This window comes from Trichomycterus rosablanca, chromosome 15 (assembly GCF_030014385.1).
Source record: "Trichomycterus rosablanca isolate fTriRos1 chromosome 15, fTriRos1.hap1, whole genome shotgun sequence".
Lineage (NCBI taxonomy): Eukaryota > Metazoa > Chordata > Actinopteri > Siluriformes > Trichomycteridae > Trichomycterus > Trichomycterus rosablanca.
The window spans coordinates 30,411,871-30,436,715 of record NC_086002.1 but is presented as its reverse complement, the minus strand read 5'-3'; the positions used below and the strand labels follow the sequence as shown (position 1 = coordinate 30,436,715).

The window sequence follows — 24,845 nt, the reverse complement described above, 5'->3', positions numbered from 1 at the left end:
AACTGTTTAGCATTTTCTTGAATTGAATACTGATTGTTTTTCATTAAATATATAATTTCCAACAATTTTATTTTAAAAAATGTTTATTAATTTATATAATCACGGTCAATTTAACAAATATTTAACAAATACGAACCTGATTTTTAGATGAGCCAAATACTAAAAATTCAAGAGTACCAGCGAACACGCTTCTTTTTTGCATTTACTTGAAGTACTAATTATAAAATGTATTTATTTAATGTGTATGTATTTAATTATACTGTATATTATATAAAAATAAATAATGAATCATTCTTATTATAAATATTTTATTATTCTTTCATTTTTAACTTTATTTAATTGTATTTACATGCAGTAAAGGCTGAAAATGTAAGAGTACCAGCAAATAATTAATAAAAAAAATTTCCTATTAAAAATATCAGATAATCAACAGTTTTATAAAACTTTTAGTGCTAAATACAAAAAAAATTGTAAAATGTATTTATTTATTGAAGAAAACAACTTTTTATTCACATTGTTACATAATTATATAATTTGTGTTGGGAAGAATGTATTAAATGTAAGAACAGAGTAGATCCTGACTGTCATTGAACACCAAACGTACCTGTATGAACACCTTGTATCTAAAATAGTCCCCGAATGTATCCACAAACAACCCCCCCAACCCCCCCCCCCCCACACTTCCTAAATGTCAGGAACGGCCTCTGATTGGTTGTCATTGAGGGCTTCGAGTGACCTACCTGAGAGTCACGGTCGCACGCCGACCTCCTCCTCCCGGGCCAGGTGAGACGCCGAGAGTATAAAAGACGCCCGGACCAGATCCTGAGGCACACAGAGACTGTGTCTCTGGAGACGTTACCCAGAGGACCGAAGGAGGGATACCATCCGATTTTTTTAAGGGGGAAAAAATGGGGATTTCTGTGAGTGGACGGTTTCGAGCGATTTTTGTGTTTTCTTGAGTGTTAGTTTGTAGGTGATGTTTTATTTTACTGTGTTTTTGGCTGTTCGGTGTTTACGCAGGTTGGAAATGATAGATACAGACTGGCGTCGGCGTCCGAGAGCGATGACGGCAAGAGGAAAGGGAAGAGGGATAAAAAAGACCTGGACGAACTGAAGAAAGAAGTCGATCTGGTCAGAATAAAAAACCTATTTTAATTATTTTTATTAAATTTTTATTAAAAATGAAAAATATTCGTATAATTTTAAACTCTTCTTCGTTTTAGGATGATCATAAGCTAAGCTTGGAAGAGCTTCAACGTAAATACGGCACTGATCTTAACAAGGTGAGGGAACATTTGCCATTAATGCATCCTCCATATCTGACCACATATGACATTCTGCCCAAATCCAGTCGTCCAATTCGACCAATCAACCTCTTCCACCATGCGAATTCATACAGAGATCCGTATCGCATATGGGGAGTCGTCCACCGATCTACTCCGGCATTCCCACCTTTCGGACGAACCAATTGTCGTCTGTATAGGAGCTGAGATTCGAACCCATAAGTTCAAGATGTCAGTTCTCGTATCTCTTGGGTATTTCACTGCTGGGGACCCTGATTGCCTCCTAGGGGGTATATTTGCTTGACACTTGCTCCCTTTGACACCTGTACTTCGGTGGATTTGAGCGTGAGGTCAGTCTTGCACATGGAGGGTCACTCGCCGATCCCCTCCAGCATTCTCACCTTTCAGACGAATCAATCGTCATCTGTATAGAAGCTGAGATTCGAACCCATAAGCTCAAGATGTCAGTTCTCGTATCTCTTGGGTATTTCACTGCTGGGGACCCTGATTGACTCCTAGGGGGTATATTTGCTTGACCCTCGCTCCCTCCGACACCTGTACTTCGGTGGATTTGAGCATGAGGTCAGTCTTGCGCATGGAGAGTCACTTGCTGATCTCCTCCGGCATTGCCAACTTGTCTGACGAACCAACTGTATAGGAGCTGAGATTCGAACCCATAAGCTCGAGGAACCTATAAGCTCCCTTTGACACCTGTACTTCGGTGGATTTGAGCGGGAGGTCAGTCTTGCGCATGGAGAGTCACTCGCTGATCTCCGCATTCCTCCCCTCCTGCACAGGCGCCTTGGGATACCAACCAGCGTCCTTACACACCTTACTTTTTAATGCGGTCTTTTCCCACCCAGCAGACTAGCTGCCAATCGTGGGCGCCCAGCCGACCGGCTGCAAATCTAAGATTCGAACCCGTAAGTTTAAGAAATAACACAAAACTGTCTGTCGATTTGAATTCCAAGGGTCTGTCTACGTACCGCGCCAAAGAGATCTTCGAACGCGACGGGCCGAACGCCCTGACCCCGCCGCCGACCACCCCAGAATGGGTCAAGTTCTGCAAACAGCTCTTCGGTGGATTCTGTACGCTGCTGTGGATTGGCGCCTTCCTCTGTTTCCTGGCGTACACCATACAGGTCACGACCGAGAGCGAGCCTGTTAAGGATAACGTAAGGAGCGATCTTGATCCTCGGTAGTTCTAACAGAATACGGGACTAGTGTGTATGTAAGTATGTATTTTCTTTATGTAATTAGCTGTACCTGGGGATCGTTCTTGCTGCCGTGGTGATGGTTACCGGATGCTTCTCGTACTATCAAGAAGCTAAAAGCTCAAAGATCATGGAGTCCTTCAAGAAACTTGTTCCACAGGTACGTCACCATTATATACAACCATTTTATATACATAAAAAAAACACAAGAATGTCTTTGATTATACGATATATACGTACTTTTATTATATATTATATAGCAAGCATTGGTTATTCGCGACGGTGAGAAGAAAAGCATCAATGCCGAAGATGTAGTCGTTGGCGACCTCTTAGAAATCAAAGGCGGCGACAGAATCCCTGCTGATCTCCGTGTTGTTTCGGCGCAAGGATGCAAGGTACGATGAGCGCACGGCTAACTAGCCGACTTACCACCCGTTTTCCGAAAATAACGAATTACGGACTGATTTTTTCCCCCACGTTACAGGTCGACAACTCCTCCCTCACTGGAGAATCCGAACCACAAAGCCGTACGGCCCAGTTCACCAATGAGAACCCTCTCGAGACAAAGAACATCGCGTTCCTTTCTACGAACTGCGTCGAAGGTAAGCGATTTCTTTGGTTTATTCGTATATATTAGCATGAAATAGCTAGATTCTTTGACGATTCTTTTCTTCAAAGGTTCCGCAATGGGTATCGTGATCAACACGGGCGACCGCACGGTGATGGGTCGGATCGCTACCCTGGCTTCCAGCCTCGAGGTCGGACAGACGCCCATCGCCATCGAGATCGAGCACTTCATCCACATCATCACCGGCGTGGCGTTCTTCCTGAGCGGGACGTTCTCCATCCTGTCCATGGTTCTCGGATACGGCTGGTTGGAAGCCGTCATCTTTCTCATCGGGCTTATCGTCGCCAACGTGCCCGAAGGTTTACTCGCCACAGTCACTGTAAGTCGAGTTATTTGAAAATCAATGACTTGCTTTGGGCTGGTCAATCTAGGGGGCGCCTTAGTAGATCGTTCCTCTGCATATTTGATTTGGCACCTTGGGGGGAAGTGATTGTGTTCCCCCTGCCCACGATGGCTAGGTTCATATAACGTCATGAGTCTTCTGTATTTGTGAGCTCAGCTTGGGATTGGAACCCCCCCTCACACGATATGTTACTCTATAAACATTGGGAGGGAACCAACTCTTCAAGTGGTGGCCACTGTTGGGAACACTAACAGTTCCTAACACTACAACACTACGCAAAGCTACACTACGCAGAACATTTCTAAATATTGGGGGCGACATACAGCTCACTATCAAATTTCTACTCTTTTTATTTTAGGTGTGTCTAACTCTAACCGCCAAGCGTATGGCCAAGAAGAACTGCCTGGTGAAGAACCTGGAAGCCGTAGAGACCCTCGGCTCAACCTCCACCATCTGCTCGGACAAGACCGGAACCCTGACCCAGAACCGTATGACCGTGGCTCACATGTGGTTCGACAACGAGATCCACGACGCCGACACCTCTGAGAACCAGACCGGCACCTCGTTCGACAAAAGCTCCGTCACTTGGTCCACCCTCGCCCGTGTCGCCGGGCTGTGCAACCGAGCCGTCTTCCTCGCCGACCAAGCCAACGTCCCTGTTCTTAAGGTATGTAGTCGCAAACAGTCCCCTAGACTGCTCGTTTCCCCCTCATGAGGCGGGTTTATATAGAGAGTCCCTCTGTACAGGGGCCACCTCTGTACAGATCAGCCAGTGGAGACCAGCAGGTGGCGTAACAGCTACGCTCATGAGGGATCTCCTCTGGCACTCCCACCCTTGGACGAGCCACTCCTTGTCCGTACGGGCGTCCGGCCTGCTACCGGCAGAGCTCAGATTCGACTCACGAGCAAGTCACCCAGAAGCCAGAGTCTGATCTAAACTAGGTTTAATTGCTTTAATAGTAAAAATTGCGATTTGTATGAATGTTTAAGACGTCGTGCATCTTTCGCAGAGGGACACGACTGGCGACGCTTCGGAATCCGCTCTGTTAAAGTGCATCGAGCTGTGCTGCGGCTCGGTCAAGGATATGCGAGACAAATACACCAAGATCGCCGAGATCCCGTTCAACTCCACCAATAAATATCAGGTAGATTTTTATTCCTTCATCGTTCTTTCCAAGGTGCGATATGATTAGATGCACAATAACGTCCGTCCTGTCATCGATTAGCTCTCGGTCCACAAGAACCCCAACTCAGGAGAGACCAAGAACTTGCTGGTGATGAAGGGAGCCCCGGAAAGAATCCTGGACAGATGCTCGACCATTATGATTCAAGGAAAGGAGCAACCGCTGGACGACGAGATGAAGGACGCTTTTCATAAGGTGTATTTGAAGCTAGGCGGTCTTGGAGAGAGAGTCCTAGGTAGGCTACGTTTCTTTGCTAATCTGAAAAGCAAATTTGCTAGATGCAAGGCTTTCTAAACAGACCATTTTCCACAGGTTTCTGCCAGTTCAATCTTCCGGACGACCAGTTTCCCGAAGGCTTTGCGTTCGATGTCGAGGATCCGAACTTTCCCACCGAGAACCTGTGCTTTGTCGGGCTCATGTCTATGATCGATCCTCCTCGTGCCGCCGTTCCAGATGCAGTTGCCAAGTGTAGAAGCGCTGGAATTAAGGTATAATACCATACCCTAAATCTAAAGCGATCTTTGATTTCTCGCCACGGTAATACCAATACCAATTCTCTGCATTGTTAGGTTATCATGGTTACTGGCGATCATCCGATCACTGCCAAGGCTATTGCTAGAGGTGTGGGGATCATCTCAGAAAGCAGCGAGACCGTAGAAGACATCGCTGACCGTCTGAACATCCCGCTGGAGCAGGTCAACCCCAGGCAAGCATGAGTTATATATAATAATAGATCAAAAACGTCCGTAAACCCAACGCCAGGAAAGGTAAATGAACGCTATCGCTTCAGAGATGCGAAGGCCTGCGTGGTGCACGGAGGGGAACTGAAAACCATGAGCTCCCAGAAGCTGGATGAAGTCTTGAGATACCACAACGAGATCGTGTTCGCGAGGACGTCCCCACAGCAAAAGCTCATCATCGTCGAAGGTTGCCAGCGTCAGGTAAGGTAACACTCGACGATCGATCGAAGAAAGGTAGCACTTACGATCGCTTACTAATCCCTATCGCACGAACAGGGAGCCATCGTGGCCGTGACGGGCGACGGCGTGAACGACTCTCCCGCCCTGAAAAAGGCAGACATCGGTGTAGCCATGGGTATCGCAGGGTCCGACGTCTCCAAACAGGCTGCCGACATGATCCTCCTGGACGACAACTTCGCATCTATCGTGACCGGAGTGGAAGAAGGTGGGAATACCAGAACTGAAACCAATCGTACGTTCGTTGATGCATCGTATGTCTCTAAAATGTAATTCCCTTATTCCCAGGACGTCTGATCTTCGACAACTTGAAGAAATCCATTGCGTACACGTTGACCAGTAAAATCCCCGAGATGTCGCCCTTCCTCTTCTTCGTGATCGCAGGCATCCCCCTCGCTCTGGGCACCGTGACTATCCTGTGCATCGATCTTGGAACTGACATGGTAAGGCCAAGAACGTCTCTTTCGTTTGAAATACCGTACAATACGACGCAGGAGTGACTTAGCTACGTATTGTTCGCGCAGGTACCTGCTATTTCTTTGGCGTACGAGGGTCCTGAGAGCGATATCATGAAGAGGCATCCGCGAGACGCACAAAAAGACAAGCTGGTCAACGAGAGGCTGATCAGTATGGCTTACGGTCAAATCGGTAAGGTAACTTTATGAATTCGTTTAGAGTTAGGTGTTCTGCTGGGTGACCTTGGGTACCACCTACCTAAGCATCGTTGCAGACCATATCCACCCTTTCGACTTGGCCTCGAAAATTCCCCAGATCTCAATCCAATCGAGCATCTGTAGGATGTGCTGGACGAACAAGTCCCATCCATGGAGGCCCCACCTTGCACCTTGTAGATTCTTGGTGCCAGATGCGACAGCACACCTTCAAGGGTCTAGTGGAGTGCATGCCTTGATGGGTCAATATACCCACAACCATATGGGGGACCAACATGTTAGTTCAAGCCCCACCACTGGGGCAAGGCCCTTAACCAAACACCATAGATGTAAATACCATTTACCAGCCCACTTCTGCTCAGATCCATGGTTCGAATCCCAAACGGTGGCCCCATTATGAATTGGCGCCCAATGAAAGCCATATAATTGTCTACGCAGGGATGATGCAAGCCGTCGGCGGGTTCTTCACCTACTTCGTGATCCTGGCCGAGAACGGATTCCTGCCCCTGTTTCTGCTCGGGCTGCGCGTCAACTGGGACGACCCCCAAAACAACGACATGGAGGACAGCTACGGCCAGCAGTGGGTACGTAACCACACGAAACACGGGTCTTGATCCGTAAAACGTCCGTTTGCTCACGCGTCACGATTGTGTACGTCCCGGCAGACCTACGAGCGCAGGAAGATCTTGGAGTACACCTGCCACACCGCCTTCTTCGTCAGCATCGTGATCGTGCAGTGGACCGACCTGATCATCTGCAAGACCAGGACCAACTCGCTCATCCAGCAAGGAATGAAGTACGTCCATCGTACTTCAAAAACAGAACCATACAAAGCGATACGAGTTCCCTCGTAGGTTAAAATAAAAAAATACGTTTATTTTTATTTCCTTTAGAAACAAAGTTCTCAACTTTGGTCTTCTGGAAGAAACGGCGCTGGCTGCCTTTTTCTCATACTGCCCGGGCATGGATGTTGCTGTTAGAATGTACCCACTGAAGTAAGTACTCCTCGATTTTTGACAGAATGGGCACAAGTCGTGTGGGGGGCCTTCTCAGATGTCTAGCAAGCTTATGGTCGAATGTCCGAATACTTCTGGCTTGGCCACTTGGTCACAATTGTAAATTGGCTTGGACAATGACACAACGGTTTCCTGAAGCGCTTTCCAACAGAGCCTGACTGAGATCTCCTCATATTACTTGAATCTTTTCACAATATTATGAACAGTAGATGGAGAAATGTTCTTCTTGAACTGTAGAGGTTAAGGTACTGGACTAGTAATCTAAAGGTCGCTGGTTTGAGCCCCAAATCTGACAGGTTGCCACTATTGTTGGGCCCTTGAGCAAGGCCCTTAACCCTCATTTGCTTGGACAGTATACTGTCACACTGCTGTACGACTTGGGACTTGGGGAAGTCCAACCAGCTCATGCTCGTGTGTCCGAATACTTTTGGATGTAACCATTTACGTAGCCTGAGGGTACTTGACTGAGATCTCCTCATATTACCTGAATCTTTTCACAATATTATGAACAGTAGATGGTGAAATCTAAATCTTGCATTGAAAAACACTCTATTGAACTGTAGTGGTTAAGGTATAGTAGGAATAGTAATCTAAAGGTCGCTGGTTCAAGCCCCAAATGTGACAGGTTGCCACCACTATTGGGCCCTTGAGCAAGGCTCTTAACCCTCATTTGCTTGGACAGTATACTGTCACAGTACTGTAAGGGACTTGAAGAAGACCAACCAGCTCATGCTCGTGTGTCCACATACTTTTGGACATAACCATTGACGTACCTGATCACAATTCTAAACAGTTTGAACAACTGAGACCCTCTAAGAGGTCAACAGTGCTTGACTGAGATCTCCTCATATTACTTGAATCTTTTCACAATATTATGAACAGTAGATGGTGAAATCTAAATCTTGCATTGAGAAACGCTCTATTGAACTATAGAGGTTAAGGTACTGGACTAGTAATCTAAAGGTCGCTGGTTTGAGCCCCAAATCTGACAGGTAGCCACTACTGTTGGGCCCTTGAGCAAGGCCCTTAACCCTCATTTGCTTGGACAGTATACTGTCACAGTGCTGTAAGACTTGGGGAAGTCCAACCAGCTCATGCTCATGTGTCCGAATACTTTTGGACATAACCATTTACGTTCCTGGTCACAATTCTAAACAGTTTGAACAATAGCCAAAATAAAATGACACTGTCGTTAAGGACCTGACTGAGATCGCCTCATATTACCTGAATCTTTTCACAATATCATGAACAGTAGATGGTGATAGACTAATCTAGCACTGAGAAACGCTCCATTGAACTGTAGTGGTTAAGGTATAGTAGGAATAGCAATCTAAAGTGTGCTGGTTCGAGCCCCACTGCTGCCAGGTTGCCAATATTGGGCCCTTGAGCAAGGCCCTCATCTTACCTGAATCTTTTCACAATATCATGAACAGTAGATGGTGAAAGACTAATCTAGCATTGAGAAACGTTCTTGTCTTTCAGGCCGTGGTGGTGGTTGTGCCCCGTGCCGTACTCCCTCCTCATCTTCGTCTACGACGAGGTCAGAAAATACTACCTCCGAAAGTACCCAGGATGTAAGAACAGCCACACCCATCCACTTAAAGTACAAGTACTCATACTAGAAAGATTAAAAACTGAATTATTTTTTTTTATGTCTTGTTTTTAGGTTGGCTGGAAAAAGAGACGTACTATTAAACCGTGCAACACCTACACCTACGTGGCCGTGTCATATGTGTGCAATGTTTAAAATACTACATTTATGATGCAATAAATTATAATTCAACTCAGCTAACATGTCTATGTTGTATCTTTTATATACTGTAGAATTAAATGATATTAGGTGTCAGGTGGCAGAGCAGTGCTATCGGCCTGCTGTAGAGCTGAGACTCCGCCCCTACCGGGTGAAAAGAAGCGGCTTGCAAATGCACACTAGATTGGGGAGTGTGGTAGTCTGTTGCTCTCGCTGGTCATGGCAGGAGTCAAGAGAGCAATGGAGATGGCTACATAAGAGACGATAGGAGACAGATCTGGACTGCAGGCAGGCCAGTCAAGCAGAGGAGATGTAACCTTGATGTCAGCACATGTCTCTAAAATCCCAATATACTGTATGCCATGCCTGGATGGTCTGCATATGAACTTGAGTGACGTCCCATTCTTAATTCATAGAGTTTAATACGATGTCGACCCACCCTTTGCAGCTATAACAGCTTCAACTCTTCTGGGAAGGCTTTCCACAAGGTCTAGGAGTGTGTTTATGTGAATTCTTCCAGAAGCGCATTCGTGAGGTCAGACACTGAGAAGCCCTGGCTCACAGTCTCCGCTCTAATTCATCCCAAAGGTGTTCTATCGGGTTGAGGTCATGTTGGAACAGGAAGGGGCCATCCCCAAACTGTTCCCACAAAGTCGGGAGCATGAAATTGTCCAAAATCTCTTGGTATGCTGAAGCATTAAGAGTTCCTCTCACTCTCACTAACGACCCCACACCATAATCCCCCCTCCACCACACTTTACACTCGGCACGATGCAGTCAGACGGGTACCGTTCTCCCGGCAACCGCCAAACCCAGACGGAGAAGCGTGATCCGTCACTCCAGAGAACACGTCTCCACTGCTCTAGAGTCCAGTGGCGGCGTGCTTTACACCACCGCATCCGACGCTCGGTGATGTAAGGCTGGGACGCAGCTGCTCAGCCATTGGAAACCCGTTCCATGAAGCTCTACACACTGTTCTAGAGCCGATCTGAAAGCCACATGAAGTTTGGAGGTCTGTAGCGATCGACTCTGCAGAACGTTGGCGACCTCTGCGCACCACGCGCCTCAGCATCATTTTACGTGGCTACCACCTCGTTCCCAATCGCTTCCACCACTGACAGTCGGCTGAGGGATATTTAGCAGCGAGGAAATTTCACGATAGGTGGCGCCTATCACGGTACCACGCCGGAGCTCCCGAGAGCGACCCGTTCTTTGCTCGGTTTTATACACCTGTGGCCATGGAAGTGATCGGAACACCTGAATTCAATGATTTGGATGGGTGAGTGAATACTTTCGGCAATATAGTGTATGTTTAACAATGGTCTACACCAGGGGTCACCAACATTTTCCAGGCCGAGAGCTACTTCAAGGCTACTAAATGATACGAAGTGCTACTTGGTGATACAAACTTCCTGAATAACAAAGTTGCAGTTTGCCTTTAATTATATTATTATTATTATATTATTATTATTATCAATATTCATATATGGGTGAAAGACGAATAGGGTGTTCCAAGTACCAAAAAAAAATTATGGTTAAATTGTATAATTTTTTTACTTAATATTGTGCACAAATGTGTCACCTACTGTATGTAAATATGTATTTTTTTTCTCAGCATTTTGCTTATTTGATAATTTTAGTGTGGTTGACACACAACAAGGGCACAAAAATGTCATTCAGTGCAACGACTAATTTATGACAAAATACACACACAAGGAACAATCTTAGCCATTTCAAATGTATAAGTTTAGTATATCTAGTTGCACTGTATGATGATTTTATGCTGCACTGAATGACATACTCCAAATTATCCTGTTACATCAGAATATTCATGACTTAATTTGTTTTTAAGTTCTTTATTGATTAAAGTAGCAATAGTAGAATGAAAATATGCCACACCAGTGGCAAGTATGTGTTATAATATTACTACATCATGAAAAAAGTAAGGCAATGAAAAACATAGCTAATGAAGCCATCATAACAACTTGTAAGGCACCAGAACAGTGTGGAAGTGTGGAATTTGTGTCATAACACGTGAAAAAGTTGCTGCAGTAAATCTAAATTCATTCAGCCGTGAAAACCATTTGAAGTCGCATTTTATTTCATGAACTGAACAAATGTTTTCCAGTCTTTTGTTGTTAACCTTGAGGTTCTTGCTGTACATGGCATACAATTTGGTTCTGCGATTATGATTTTGACATCAGACTTAAGGTAGTACATTTCATCAGGTGGATTTGGCCACGCAAAGGAATTTCTGTTTCAATTTTGTAGCATGCAGCTAACTTGCACCTCATCTCCTACAGACAGCAGTACCTGCCCAACGAATGGCAGGTCATCGTACTTGACAATAACAAAATCTCAGGGACCACTTCATCAAAAACATAATTATTAATATTCATTGTAATTACTGCTCTTATTAAGGAAGATTAGAATGGAAAAAAGTGGTTTTAATATTTAAAAATAATTTTAAAACATTAAAAAGTCAGTATAACAATGTCATTGTCAATTTAGTCAATTTAGACTGTTGTTGTACTGAATGACAGAAATTTTACTTTAGCACATTTTACAGTTATCCCAGTGGTTAGCAAAAGCTAACATTGACCTTAGCTCAAAGACATTTCTACACATATTCACATTTAAATGTTAATAACCTTGTTTGTTTACAAGATTAACCGTAATATTAGGTTTTCTGTGTTGTACTGAATGACACTCAGTTTTGTTCTTTAATGTACTGTGTCAGGAAAAAGACATTTTTATCAAATAATGTTAAAATGCATTGACCTCGTGTGTGTGCTGAAGGGTCCCCAGGAGTCTTCTTTTGTTGTTATAATTGGTCACATGACTGCAGTAACTTGATTGCATATTAAAATAAGGCTTTTTATTAACGTTGTACTGAATGACAACTGAAGATTGGGAAAATGGGGACTGAAAGTATCCTGAATATTATTAATATTAAAAAAACACATCTGATTGAATATTATTTAATATGTCACACATGACATTTGTACAATTATGCCAAAGCAGTACATTTTAAGTTTTACTTAAGATTAATTAGTTTTTTCTTAATGTTTTATTACTTAAAGAGGTAGGGGGACCGTTGCACTGAATGACATTTTGGGGGTTTCAAGGGTTATTTTTTCAAAAATCATACATTTTCCATAAAAATTACTTAAGGTTTCAGTAAAGATGTACAAATGGAGTAGATTGAAGGTATATCCACTTATATTAATATAATTGTATATTATTTATCAAGTGGGGACACTAAAAAGTTACGTCTCGTCTTTGACCCATATATGAAGTAGGTATGTAGTAGTACTAGTACAGTACTCGCTCCCACAATCCTCTAGCATCCCCTCATCCCGTTCTTCTCATGGGTCCCAAGAAAGTAAGCGCAAGTGACAATGGCCAGAAGAAGAAGAGGATGATGTCTCTCCTCAGCCGCTCTCCGTTAGCCGCGCTCATCTGTCGCCAAGGTAAGATTACAGTACCGTATTTTATACATTTTTCTTTTATTTATTTATTTTGTTATGTTTTATATGTTTATACATGTGTTTTTCTTAATTAAAAACGTGTATTTTTTTCATAATTTACGATATTTTGGGGACTTGTCAGAGGGCTGGAACGGATTAATTCTATTTCCTTTATTTTAAATGGGGAAAATTAGTTCGAGATACGAGCTGCTCTACTTACGAGCTCGGCTCTGGAACGAATTAAACTCGTATCTAGAGGTACCACTGTAAGAGGATTTTTTTTTTAAAAACAAGGTTTGTAGGAGGTAAGGGACATTAATTTTGTATATAAAAAATTACATTACATTTACTTTTACTTTAATATTAATGAAAAATAAATACAAACATTATTTTTTTTTAAATATGGTTTGTAGTATTTAATTTGTTTGTATAAAATAGTTTGACATTGATCCATCAAATCATTACAAGACTTGAATGGATTTATTTCTCTGTAATGAGTTTCCTACGTTTTTCTGTTAGTTTGATGACGCTCCCTAACGCGTTAGCTGAAGTGGGAGCTCGATCAGCAGTTTTATTTTAACCTTTCTTTAAATAAATACATGTCATCTTAAAATGACCATAAAATAGTTTTTGTAGTATGTTGCCTATTTTTATCTGTGTAAGAAATGATAAATAAAGTAGGTGTTAGGTGTGTTTTCAAACTTTACTGCAGTAAATATTGTCCTGTTTGTACTTATCACTACCTTTGCAACATTTTAGAACAAATCATGTTTATTATCAGTAGTTCTCTTTTGCTTTTCTTGTATGTTTTTTTTAATTATTATTATATATATATATATATATTAGGGCTGTCAAACGATTAAAATTTTTAATCGCGATTAATCTCAGAATTTCATATAGCTAATCGCGATTAATCGCATTAAAAAAAATCTGTGTAAATGTTATAGAAAACAAGGATTTTTAAGTGAAATGTTACAATTAAAATGGTGAACACATTTTATGCTAAATGTACTTATGTTAAAAACTGCTGGGACAAGAGAAAACTGTAAGGGAGTTTTATTCACTCACATACTAGGCAGTAAATGTCAGATTGTAGGTTAGAATTTCTCCATCAGCAAACATTGTAGATCAGCGGTGCTTTAGATGGGATAAGGCGTAGTTATTGTATCAGACTTGTCTGTGGTTGTATCGTGACGATGGTTTGATGGACGTTTCTACACGAAGTGAGTGTGTTTTGACCCTTTGGGGCTTCCATAGTTCATGAACTAACGTGCTCGACTCAGCTTTCCGGTATTCGGTACAGAAGAAGAAGTTAATTAAGTGTAATAAAGTGTTTTGCTCCCGACAACTTGTGAATATAGCGTGTATTTATTTCTTTATTATGCAAGTGCATCACTACCACGATCGGTTACATTATGTTAACAAACCGCAAATGAAAAACGGTGGCAAGTCCGACATTAAAACGTTTGTTCTACCAGTCAAGTGTCAACATGAACTAGAATTTGCGTTAATGGCACTAATTTTTTTAATCGCGTTAAATTGAGGTCGCGTTAATGCGTTATTATCGCGTTAACTTCGACAGCCCTATATATATATTATACACGATATAAAACTCCGCACCCAGACCAGCTCAGAGCTCATACAAACTGTTATATATTTTAGAACATGCCCGTGCGGGCGACTGTTGGTGACCCCCTGGTCTACAGATCTCTCCAGATTCCTTGAATCTTTTCACAATATCATGAACAGTAGATGGTGAAAGACTAAATGAAGTGCAATCTTTCATTGATTGATCCTTTGGTGGATCCTCCTTTTAAACCCAATTCTGATTCTTTCCCTTGGTACCAGTTACTTGCTTTTTGTGGAACGGTTGAGCAGCATTCGAAAGCCTTTTTGTTTTTCTACTTTCATCAGTGAAATAGAATCAAGAGAATGATAATTATATGTATTTTGGACTGATTTTAGGACAATAAGCACTCACATCTCACATCCGAATAGAGGCCTGTTCAGCCCGGCTAAACAGAGGCCCAGTTCTCGCGACCGCAGCAGGAACAAACACTGCCTCATTGTACTCCAGAGAACATGAGCCAGGTTTGAATCAGGACCAGACATAACTAAATAATACACTTTCAACTAACAATTTTGTGTATTTAAAGACATTTAAATAAACACAGAACCAGTTTGGATAAACGTTTGAGTTGGGACGTGACCATGGCGCGAGATTATACCTACTCATTAAGCGTCGCAGTGCTGGACATTCAGGAGTAGAGAATCACTGCAGACCATAGAAACATATAGTTACACAATAAGGCCAATAGTATGTGGACACCTGGTCAAACTCTTCATGGATCTTGCTTTTTGCTAAGGTAAGATTCATACTGGAGCTTTTTATGACGTCGTTGGAAGCGTCTGATTGATTTTATACACCTGTTGACAATGGGCGTGGCCATTATTGAGTATTACTTTGAGTCAGAGATGGGGACTCGAGTCTGTGACTCGAGGACTCGTTTCAAATGACTCGGACTCGACTCGATATATACAGTATATATACTGTATATATATATACACCAATCAGCCATAACATTAAAACCACCTCCACTTACCATACCATAAGCACTTTGTAGTTAGTTCTACAATTACTGACTATAGTCCATATGTTTCTCTGTATGCTTTGTTACCCCCTTTCACCCTGTTTTTTAATGGTCAGGACCCCCACAGAGCAGATATTATTTAGGTGGTGGATCATTCTCAGCACTGCAGTGACACTGACATGGTGCTGGTGTGTTAGTGTGTGTTGTGCTGGTATGAGTGGATCAAACACTGTGTCCACTCACTGTCCACCTTGTAGATGTAAAGTCAGAGACGATCGCTCATCTCATCTATTGCTGCTGTTTGAGTCGGTCGTCTTCTAGACCTTCATCAGTGGGCACAGGACGCTGCCCACGGGGCGCTGTTGGCTGGATGTTTTTGGTTGGTGGACTATTCTCAGTCCAGCAGGGACAGCGAGGTGTTTACAAACTCTGATCCACTTGTACCAGCACAACACACACTAACACACCAGCACCATGTCAGTGTCACTGCAGTGCTGAGAATGATCCACCACCAAAATAATACCTGCTCTGTGGTGGTCCTGTGGGGGTCCTGACCGTTGAAGAACAGCATGAAAGATGGACTACAGTCAGTAATTGTAGAACTACAAAGTGCTCCTATACGGTAAGTGGAGCTGATAAAATGGACAGTGAGTGTAGAAACAAGGAGGTGGTTTTAATGTTATGGCTGATCGGTGTACATATATACACTCCGGTCGTCTTAACCCGCGACACACGCAATGTGTAAATGTTCCAGCCAGCTTCCGGCATAGTGATGAAGCGTCGCTCTCTACTCCCTACACAGTTTAAAGTTACCTTTGGATCTCACTCGTGACTCGACTCGGACTCTAGCCCAAAGACTCGTGACTGAACTCGGACTCTAGCATAAAGACTCGCGACTCTAACCGGACTCTAGCCTAAAGAGTCATGACTCGACTCTTTCTCTAGCCTAAAGACTCGTGACTCAACTCTGACTCTAGCCTAAAGACTCACGACTCGACTCGGACTCTAGCCTAAAGACTCGCGACTCGACTTGAACTCTAGCCTAAAGACTCGTGACTCAACTCTGACTCTAGCCTAAAGACTCATGACTCGACTCGAACTCTAGCCTAAGGACTTGTGACCCGACTCGGACCCTAGCCTAAAGACTCGTGACTGGACTCAGACTCTAGCCTAAAGACTCGTGACTCGACTCAGACTCTAGCCTAAAGACTCATGACTCGACTCGAACTCTAGCCTAAGGACTTGTGACCCGACTCGGACCCTAGCCTAAAGACTCGTGACTGGACTCAGACTCTAGCCTAAAGACTCGTGACTGGACTCGGACTCTAGCCTAAAGACTCGTGACCCGACTCGAACCTTGCCTAAAGACTCGTGACTCGACTTGGACTCTAGCCTAAAGACTCGCGACTTGACTCGGACTCTAGCCCAAAGACTCGTGACTCGACTCGGACTCTAGCCCAAACACTCGCGACTCGACTCAACTTTTACGTCCCTAAGTTATAAATTTGTGTTAAAAATACTTTATTACAAAACAAATATTTTAGGTATTAAAAAGATCATTAATTGCATCACTAAAAAAAATTACATACCAAAATAATTATGATTTTCATTTTTTATGATGATTTAAACATCAATATTTTGCTACTTTGGCCTTGTTTCCGACCCAGACTTTAAAACTTCTCTGCTCTAATAAAATGCTAAAAAGTCATCAATTCATTATAAAAATCACAATATGAGTTTGATAAGAACTTAAAAAGAAACAAAATGTAATTTTTCTTTTCATATTTGTACAACCTATGCATATTTTCGAGCGACATATTACTGTCCCCAGCGTTATCGTCATTACCGCAACAGCGTACGGTTTCTGTAGGGAATCATTTTAAGGTGACACTTGTTTATGTTGTAACCATGGAAACAAAGACTCGCAAGGAAGCACATGCCAGCCACGAGAGAAGATTGAAATTTTAATGTCTGGAAATGTGAATGATTTAATCATGTATTCATGTAAATTAAATTTACACATTATTTATATGTATTTAAAGTGCATCTTGTACTAGCCGTTGACAAGCTTTAGCAAATCCATGGCCTAGCTAGTTTTTTTCTTAAAAAAAGTAAAAATTGTCATTACCGCAACACGCCATTACCAACACATGATGACAATTGTTGCCGTCATTAAGTCTTTGCTCTAAAGCATGTACGCATTATCTTGACATAATTAAAACTAAATTATTCCTAATTTTATTTTTCAAAAGTGAAGACGGTCAAAAGAGCCCGCAATTGAAGAATTTACATTTAAGAGTTCGAACGTCGAGTTCGAGGGTACACGTTTCCCCTCAAAGTGCGTCGAGTTTAGGACGCGTCGAGTAACAAGGAGTAAAACGACGCCGCTATTGATATGAAGAAAGTGCAAAATGGAACGTTAGCGTTAGCTTAGCACGAAAGCTAATCAACAGAACTACTGTGCTTAGTACTGCAGACTCCGCCCACTTGTCGTGTTACCATGGTGAAGCCGACTCGACGTCACGCGAAAAAGGCGTCGCTGTATATAAGCGCGGAGGCACGAGACGGCGCTCGAGCTGGGACTCGTGCACGGATGGTGACACGTGTGGCCAAGTTACAACCGGCTAAGCGACATTAAATAAATCCACTTTCTTTTTTTATATAGAGTTCACGAATTTTAACGTTTTTTTTTATTTTTCTGGATTGAAAGTTTAACTACTGAGACGAAAAATGGGACGCGGAGTAAGTGAACACGCCTGTTTAATCATTTATATGTTTATAATATATATATATTTATATATATATATATATATAAATATATGCATGTGAATGAGTGTAACAGATGGTTGTTTTGTATTTTTGAGTTAATGAACGCAGCACGGTGGCAAAAAAAGCCTCTTTCACGGGGTACTTCCGCGGTTTCAACCCGAATTTGGGTTCGTATCTGAGGGAAAGAGCAACAGGTCCGAGTTGATGCTCGAAAAATCGAAATAAAGTGAAATATGAAAGAATAAAACGATATAATGTTCGTTTGAATGAATATTACGCGTAGAAGTGGAACTTAGAATGAGGCGGCGGCGGCGGCGGTGGTGGTGTGTTCATCGATTCCCGCGATTCTGCGTTAATCAAAACTCGCAGTGTCTTGATTACAATCAATACGCTGCTAATTAATTCGAAAATAATGTTGTTTTTTATACACATGAAGCTAATCTCCGCGCACTAAGGTTGTTCCCCTTTCTGAGATCCTAACCCCCCCACGGGACCACGTTCGTGTGAGCTTGGGAACGGAAATTTACCAAGAGCTGCCTAGCCCAGGCAGTCAGGCGTCGCCACTTTCCAGTCTAGACTGATGCAACATGTGTGGAGGACACGACCAAACGCCCCTTTAAATTCACCCCAAACTAGGAATGGTGTCTCATTTTCAGTCTGTATGAGCCCGTGCTCCTGTGATCTATCTATCCTCCTCCTTTTATTACCCTCCCCCTCCAGATATGCCCAATCTTGGTGGGGGGAGATGGAAATATGCATCTATAATTGGGTCCTGTTCGAAGTAAATGCCAGGAAAACACGTGTTTTGGGGTCGTTTGTGGGGTGTGGCTGGGCGAAATGTCATTTTTCTGTTCGTCCGGTACCATACCGTGCGCCGTACGGTTTGGATTTGCTGGTACAGCCATGTTTGTGATCTGGTTTGGTGCATTGAACAACGCCCCCTCCATCCTCCCCTGCCACATAGTGCCATATACATATGCTCGTTCTCTCCACCAGGCTTTGCGTTGCGAGTACGGTACGGTGGTGGAAGACGTTCCCTTGAATGATCCTCCCTTCATTCCTCCAGTCCTGTTGACTGGAAAATCCGTACACGTTGGTCGTAGGCGGTGGACGTGGACACACGGGGTTCGTTATATGACGTACGCTGAATATAAGCGCCTTCCAAATGGCACAGAATCCATCATCGTTTTTCGTAACAGGTGTCGGTCACAGCTGTGTTCTTTTCCTCCCTCCCTCCCTCCCTCCCGCCCGCCCGTCTCTCTACGCAACGGCAACAGCCACCGTGTCCCGTGAGGGGTTTAACATTCTTTCCATTCGGCGCTCGCCCCTCGTTAGCCAGCCCTTTTGTCGCTGGAAAACGTCCGTCCCCTTTCCTTTTTTGGTGCGCAGCCCAGAGGACCGATGGCAGATAGCGCCTGACACAACACGCACTTCTCGACGTCTGCGTTCTGCTTTCTATCCGGCGATCACCGCCTGGCCTGGGTAGATCCCCCTCCTCCTCCTCCTCCTCCTCCTCCTTTGCGTTCGGGCATTTCCAAGCCTGGGGCAAGTCAGGTTTCACAATAATACCCCCCCCCCTTGCCACGCCGTCTTCCTTGGCTCCTTGGCTACTTAATAACCGGATCCTAAAATGAAGGGTGCTCGGTTTCGCACGTGACTTCGCCCTTTGAGAGGTGTGGCTTTTGTGCCCGTGGCAACCGGGGGGGGGGGGGGGGGAAGGTCAGAGTCCCAGGATTTAGTATGCTGGCGTGCACCGTTTTGGTGATTTCAGGTTCATGTAGTCGGTAGTGGACCATCGGTAAAGGTGGACCCATATTCAGACCAGGGCCGCAACTAACGATTATTTTAGTAGTCGACTAATCTGACGATTATTTTTCCGATTAGTCGACTAGTCAACGACTATTCATGTCATACCCTCCATTTCGGCCTTAACGTAACAAAACTCTGTTACGTTGTTTAAGTTGCAATGTCATTTACATTTTCAGCATTTAGCAGAAGCTTTTATCCAAAGTGACTTACATGATGAGCAACTGAGGGTTAAGGGCCTTGCTCAGGGGCTCGAACCGGCAACCTTCTGTTTACTGGTCCAGTACTTTAACCACTGAGCTAGAGCCAGCTATATCTGAAGTTTCAGAAGTTCTCACTCTGGAAGTCAAAAACATTTATAACATGTCATGAATGCTGTCTGTGAAGACCTCAGCCATCTGATGGGTGCATGAACATCTCTGGTCAAAATCATCCACACTCCATTGCTTAGTGCTATTAATAGAAAGAGCGAAAGAGAAAGCTGTATTAATGATCACAAACTGAAGGCCGTGTATCATCGTTTATTACAAATAGTGTACCGGCTATGCCAACTAAACCATAACGTTTATGGGTTAAATATCTTAACTGAATTATCTGCCGAGCTAACTAGCTATCATTAAGTGGATGAGGCTTATTGTTTAGAATGAATGCTCTCATCAACGTGAGTAAATAATAACGTGAAGTTATATAACGTTACTCGTAATAGATCACCGATTGACTATTGCACTTAATGCGTTAGCTTAGCTATCGAACCTAAAAGATGGCGATCGCTTAGGAAGTTTTCCGACAGGTACTCGAACATGAACCAACGTTAGCTACAGTACGTTGGTTAAAGAAAGTTGTGTCGCGGACAAACTGTAGTGTACACACTTCAATGATTTATTAGAAAAAGATTTAACAATCTGAACGTCAAACATTGCTTATCTTGTCTGATCTGTAATAAATACGCGTAAGTATAAATGCACGTGTATCAATTACACTTTAACACAAACATTAACACATAACATTTTGGCATTGTAATCTCTCTCTGCCCACACAAAACAGAATAATAGCAGCTACACACTTCAATATATTTCAAAAGTTAGCTGGTTAGTTTATAGTTACAGATATTTCTTAAAAGTGTATGAACGTGTACGATTAGTTAAGCCTGTAATCCAGAATTAAGTTCTATACCGTAACAAAAAATATGAATGTAAATGTTGACGGTGATGTAAAATAATGTTAAAATAATTCAAAGTCCAAACATTTGAGTGGTTAACGAGAACGCTACTTTACATGTCACACAAGCTCGGTGCGAAACTCGAGCACGGAAACGGTACAAATCCGATCTCTTCCCTACACACTCGCTCCCTACGCCCTATAGTGCGCTTAACATTCTTAAAGGGCCGGACAATATATTTTATAATTCACATCACACGACAGGTGAGACGTTCTTTTTTCTTAACATAGCGCTTTTATTTAGGAAAAAATAGTTCGTTCTTACATAGGCAGGAAAATCTATGGCAGACGAGAGTCAGAACAGCGGATTGGGCGTAACGTTATTATTACTGTTTGCTCCTTTTTCTCAACACTCGTGCTCGATTTACACTGAAGATATATTTAGTAAATGAGTACACGTCCGCGCACGCACGCGCTTAAAAGACGAGCCGTTTTTCAGTTTCTGCTTGTTAGCTCACAGCTAACGCTAGCCAGTGTGGCTCTTCACTCGTCTCTCTGTGTTATCACCCGACAGCCAATCAGCGAGCCCCAACCGCCTACCCCTCCCACCCCTCCCTCACTGTGGATGCGCGCATGTCCTAGAGTCTCAGTTTTCAAGGTAAACCTGAAGCAGAAATTAGGCGCTTCACATTTAAAAAATACCGTCACCATTTTTGAATACCGCGGTATACGGTAATATCGTCATACCGCCCAACCCTAGCTGCAACTATCGATTATTTTTGTAATCGAGTGTTCTATCGATTATTCCAGCGATTAATCGAGTAATCGGATAAGAAATACTTTTGCTTTAACGAAGAGCCAAAACAAATACATATTAGATTAAATAAGACGTTTCTTAAACCAAACTGTACATTTGTATTCCTTGCATACAGGACAGTTTAACATTTTTTAAATGCAGAAATGAATAAATCAAAAATAAATCAATTTACTTTTAAAATGTAAACAGGCAACCTGAAACATCAGGTCATCAAGTCATAAATAATAATAATAAACAAAAATACATGAACATAAGCCTGTAATTTGTGCCTGTAAAAATCTCGGCCGCGTCCTAAACCGATACGTTCAGTCCGCAGGAGCGGCGGACGTGTCCAAACACGTAGCGTTCATCGAACCGTCCGCAAAAAGGACCCGGATCAAGTCCTGTTAAGTTCTGTTTATGTTTGAAGAGATTTGGGACGCAGCCCTCAGATTCTTCACGTCACCTGCACGCGGCGTCAAACACGCTGCGCAAAAGTGAAAGTCGTCCGCGTAAAACACCGCGAGCTGTATATGGTTGTGCGGATTAACGTTTGGATGTTTTTCCTCAGCCGGAAAGTCCCACGATTGTCCAGCAGAGGCGCTTGACTCCATCCGAATGTCGGATCGTACGGTTAAAATTTCGAAATCGGTGTCTTTGTGCTCGGTTGCGCTCTCATCTTCACAAACGGTGCAGGTTAGAGAAGGAAAAATGCAAAAAGAAAATGGCGCAAACTGGCTACCGATGAATGAGAACTTTCTAGATTCGCTGTGCGATTGACGTATCGACCACCTCCTTGTTTCTACACTCGCTGTCGGTGTGTAGTCGGTAGTGGACGGTAGCTACTAGTCCTAATCGGTGAAGGCGGACCCATATTCAGACCTCATTACTTCCGTGTTGGACAAGTAGGTCGATCCAAGAATGCCGTCAAATTTGTGGCACATTTCTAACATCTGGATGTTTTTTTTTTTTTCTCAGCCGGCAAGTTCCACAATTGTCCAGCAGAGGCGCTTGACTCCATACGGGTGTCGGATTAAGGGTTAAAATAGGTTACGGAAGGAAAAAAATGCGAAAACGATGGCGCAAACTGGCTACCGATGAACGAAAACTAGATCTAGGTCAGCAGTGCTGTATTCGGGCCGAGGCGTAGCTATGGTAACAAAGGGCGAATTAAAGAACAGTGGCCACGTATCGGGAACCCCTGCATTAGAGCCTCGAGTACTGGCGTACCGGTCTTAATTATTGGCAGCACTGGATGGATACAAGCACTTTGTGGTTCTACAATTACTGACTGTAGTCCATTTGTTCTCTACATCCTTTTTTTAACCTGCTTTCGTGCTGTTCTTTAATGGTCAGGACCCTACAGAGCAGGTGTGTATTATTTAGGTGGTGGATGATTCTCAGCACTGCGGTGACACCGACATGGTGCTGGTGTGTTAGTGTGTGTTGTGCTGGTACGAGTGGATCGGACACAGCAGCGCTGCTGGAGGTTTTAAACACCGTGTCCACTCGCTGTCCACTCTATCACCTTGGTCCACCTTGTAGACGTAAAGTCGGAGACGATCGCTCACCTCATCTATCGCTGCTGTTCGAGTCGGTCATCTTCTAGACCCTCATCGGTGGGCACAGGACGCCGCCCACGGGGCGCTGTCGTCTGGTTATTTATGGTTGGTGGACTATTCTCAGTCCAGCAGTGACGGTGAGGTCACTAACACACCACCACCATGTCAGTGACCCACCACCTAAATAATACCTGCTCTGTGGGGGTCCTGACCATTAAAGAACAGCATGAAAGGGGGGTAACAAAGCATGCAGAGAAACAGATGGACTACAGTCAGTAATTGTACAACTACAAAGTGCTTCTATGTGGTAAATCTACTCACCAATGTGACCGAATTTGAGATGTTAATGATTAATCGGATCACACACACACACAAGGCTTTGTTTGAGCAAACAGGCCATGCAAATGAACAGCCGACGTTTCAGATCTACACACACGACCTCCGACCTCAAACTGCCGAGTCAGGTCACGCCCTGTTTCGAAATCACAACCATCTCCTAATCCGGTCATTTCCAGTTCCCCATACTGGAGAGCCACACTAAGCTCCGTGTGGCCGATGGTTGCCCAATCACAGGGTTTGCTCCCGGGGTTTGTCGTCTTACTGCCCTGTTCAACATTACTGCAACGTTTATTAACCAATAACGCATAAAAGCCGGGCAACACCTGGCAACCTGGCTGTAGTGGGAGTTAAACTGGCAGTCAAGTACCTCAACTGTTGAGCTAAGGTGGTGGCACCGGGTGTTGCAGTTAACCACTGGGATGTGTTGGAATTTGATTGGACGCTGTAACCCTGTCGGTTATCCAGTACCCGTCGACTGATGACTGTTGGGTATCTTCAAAGAAATGGTCCAAATGACCAAATGCAGTGGCTGCCAGTTTAAGGCCAAGGGACATGCGCCAACCAACGGCAGTGGCAACCTGGCTGTAGTGGGACTTAAACTGGCAACCATCAATTGCTAGCTCAGTACAGTGTCTTAACTGCTGAGCTATGGCGGTGGCACCAGTATGTATTTCCAAGCATTGGTGGTGCATTCAGGGATTACCCTTGCTGTGTCGACGCGCGTAATTCCTAAATAGTTTGCGGTGCTCGTTAACCGTTGGCGTATTTTCCCCACCGTCGTAAACAACCCAGCCATTTGTTAATGCTCGATCCCTCCCTCAAATCCTGACTTCACCAGCTCCTCGGCTCCCACCGCACGTGTGCCAGATCCGACCCGCCGCGCCATCTCACGTGGCCCGCGAGAGCTCGAAAGGCGTACGATCGCTTGCCGACCGGAGCGAGATTTCTAGCCCGTCGGATATCTGGATCCGAGTTGCCCGACAGCCAAAGAGAACGCAAGATACGGGGTGAGGGGGAAACGCAGGGGAGGGGTGTGAAAAGGTGGGACGGGCGTAATATACAGTAGTTTATGTCAGAATACATCAGCGCACACACACGATTTACAGTATTTCTGACCTCACGCTGCATTGCATTGCAAAAATATTTATTAACCTCCAATTTACTGTAGAACAATTTATGCTGTTCGCGTTGCCAAATCCACTCGGATCCATTTATTTTTCCTCTTCGATTTTACTCGCCACGTGCATTTTTAGTGTGAAAGCCAAACCGACTCGAAAGACTCCCGACT

General features: G+C 43.8%; 2 protein-coding genes and 1 pseudogene across 2 annotated transcripts in view; all 3 read left to right on the top strand.

Moving 5' to 3' along the window:
• Nucleotides 1–24,845, top strand: part of LOC134328691 (NACHT, LRR and PYD domains-containing protein 3-like) — a 1,194,473-nt pseudogene that overhangs the window by 752,163 nt on the left and 417,465 nt on the right.
• Nucleotides 909–9,098, top strand: LOC134329512 (sodium/potassium-transporting ATPase subunit alpha-1-like). Its single transcript, XM_063010798.1, has 22 exons — nucleotides 909–920; nucleotides 967–1,131; nucleotides 1,224–1,283; nucleotides 2,255–2,458; nucleotides 2,544–2,657; nucleotides 2,758–2,892; nucleotides 2,982–3,099; nucleotides 3,176–3,444; nucleotides 3,827–4,135; nucleotides 4,479–4,613; nucleotides 4,695–4,887; nucleotides 4,965–5,140; nucleotides 5,222–5,358; nucleotides 5,443–5,593; nucleotides 5,669–5,837; nucleotides 5,918–6,072; nucleotides 6,154–6,277; nucleotides 6,739–6,884; nucleotides 6,966–7,096; nucleotides 7,194–7,295; nucleotides 8,799–8,890; nucleotides 8,983–9,098. Exons 1-22 carry the CDS (start codon nucleotides 909–911, stop codon nucleotides 9,009–9,011), a joined length of 3,126 nt encoding a protein of 1,041 aa, XP_062866868.1. The 3' UTR covers nucleotides 9,012–9,098.
• The window catches only part of LOC134329419 (sodium/potassium-transporting ATPase subunit alpha-1-like), a 33,382-nt gene continuing 26,230 nt past the window's right edge, over nucleotides 17,694–24,845 (top strand). The window contains exon 1 of the mRNA XM_063010675.1: nucleotides 17,694–17,869. Within this exon, the coding sequence (XP_062866745.1) occupies nucleotides 17,858–17,869 (12 nt within the window). The 5' untranslated portion in view covers nucleotides 17,694–17,857. The remainder of the gene's footprint in view (nucleotides 17,870–24,845) is intronic.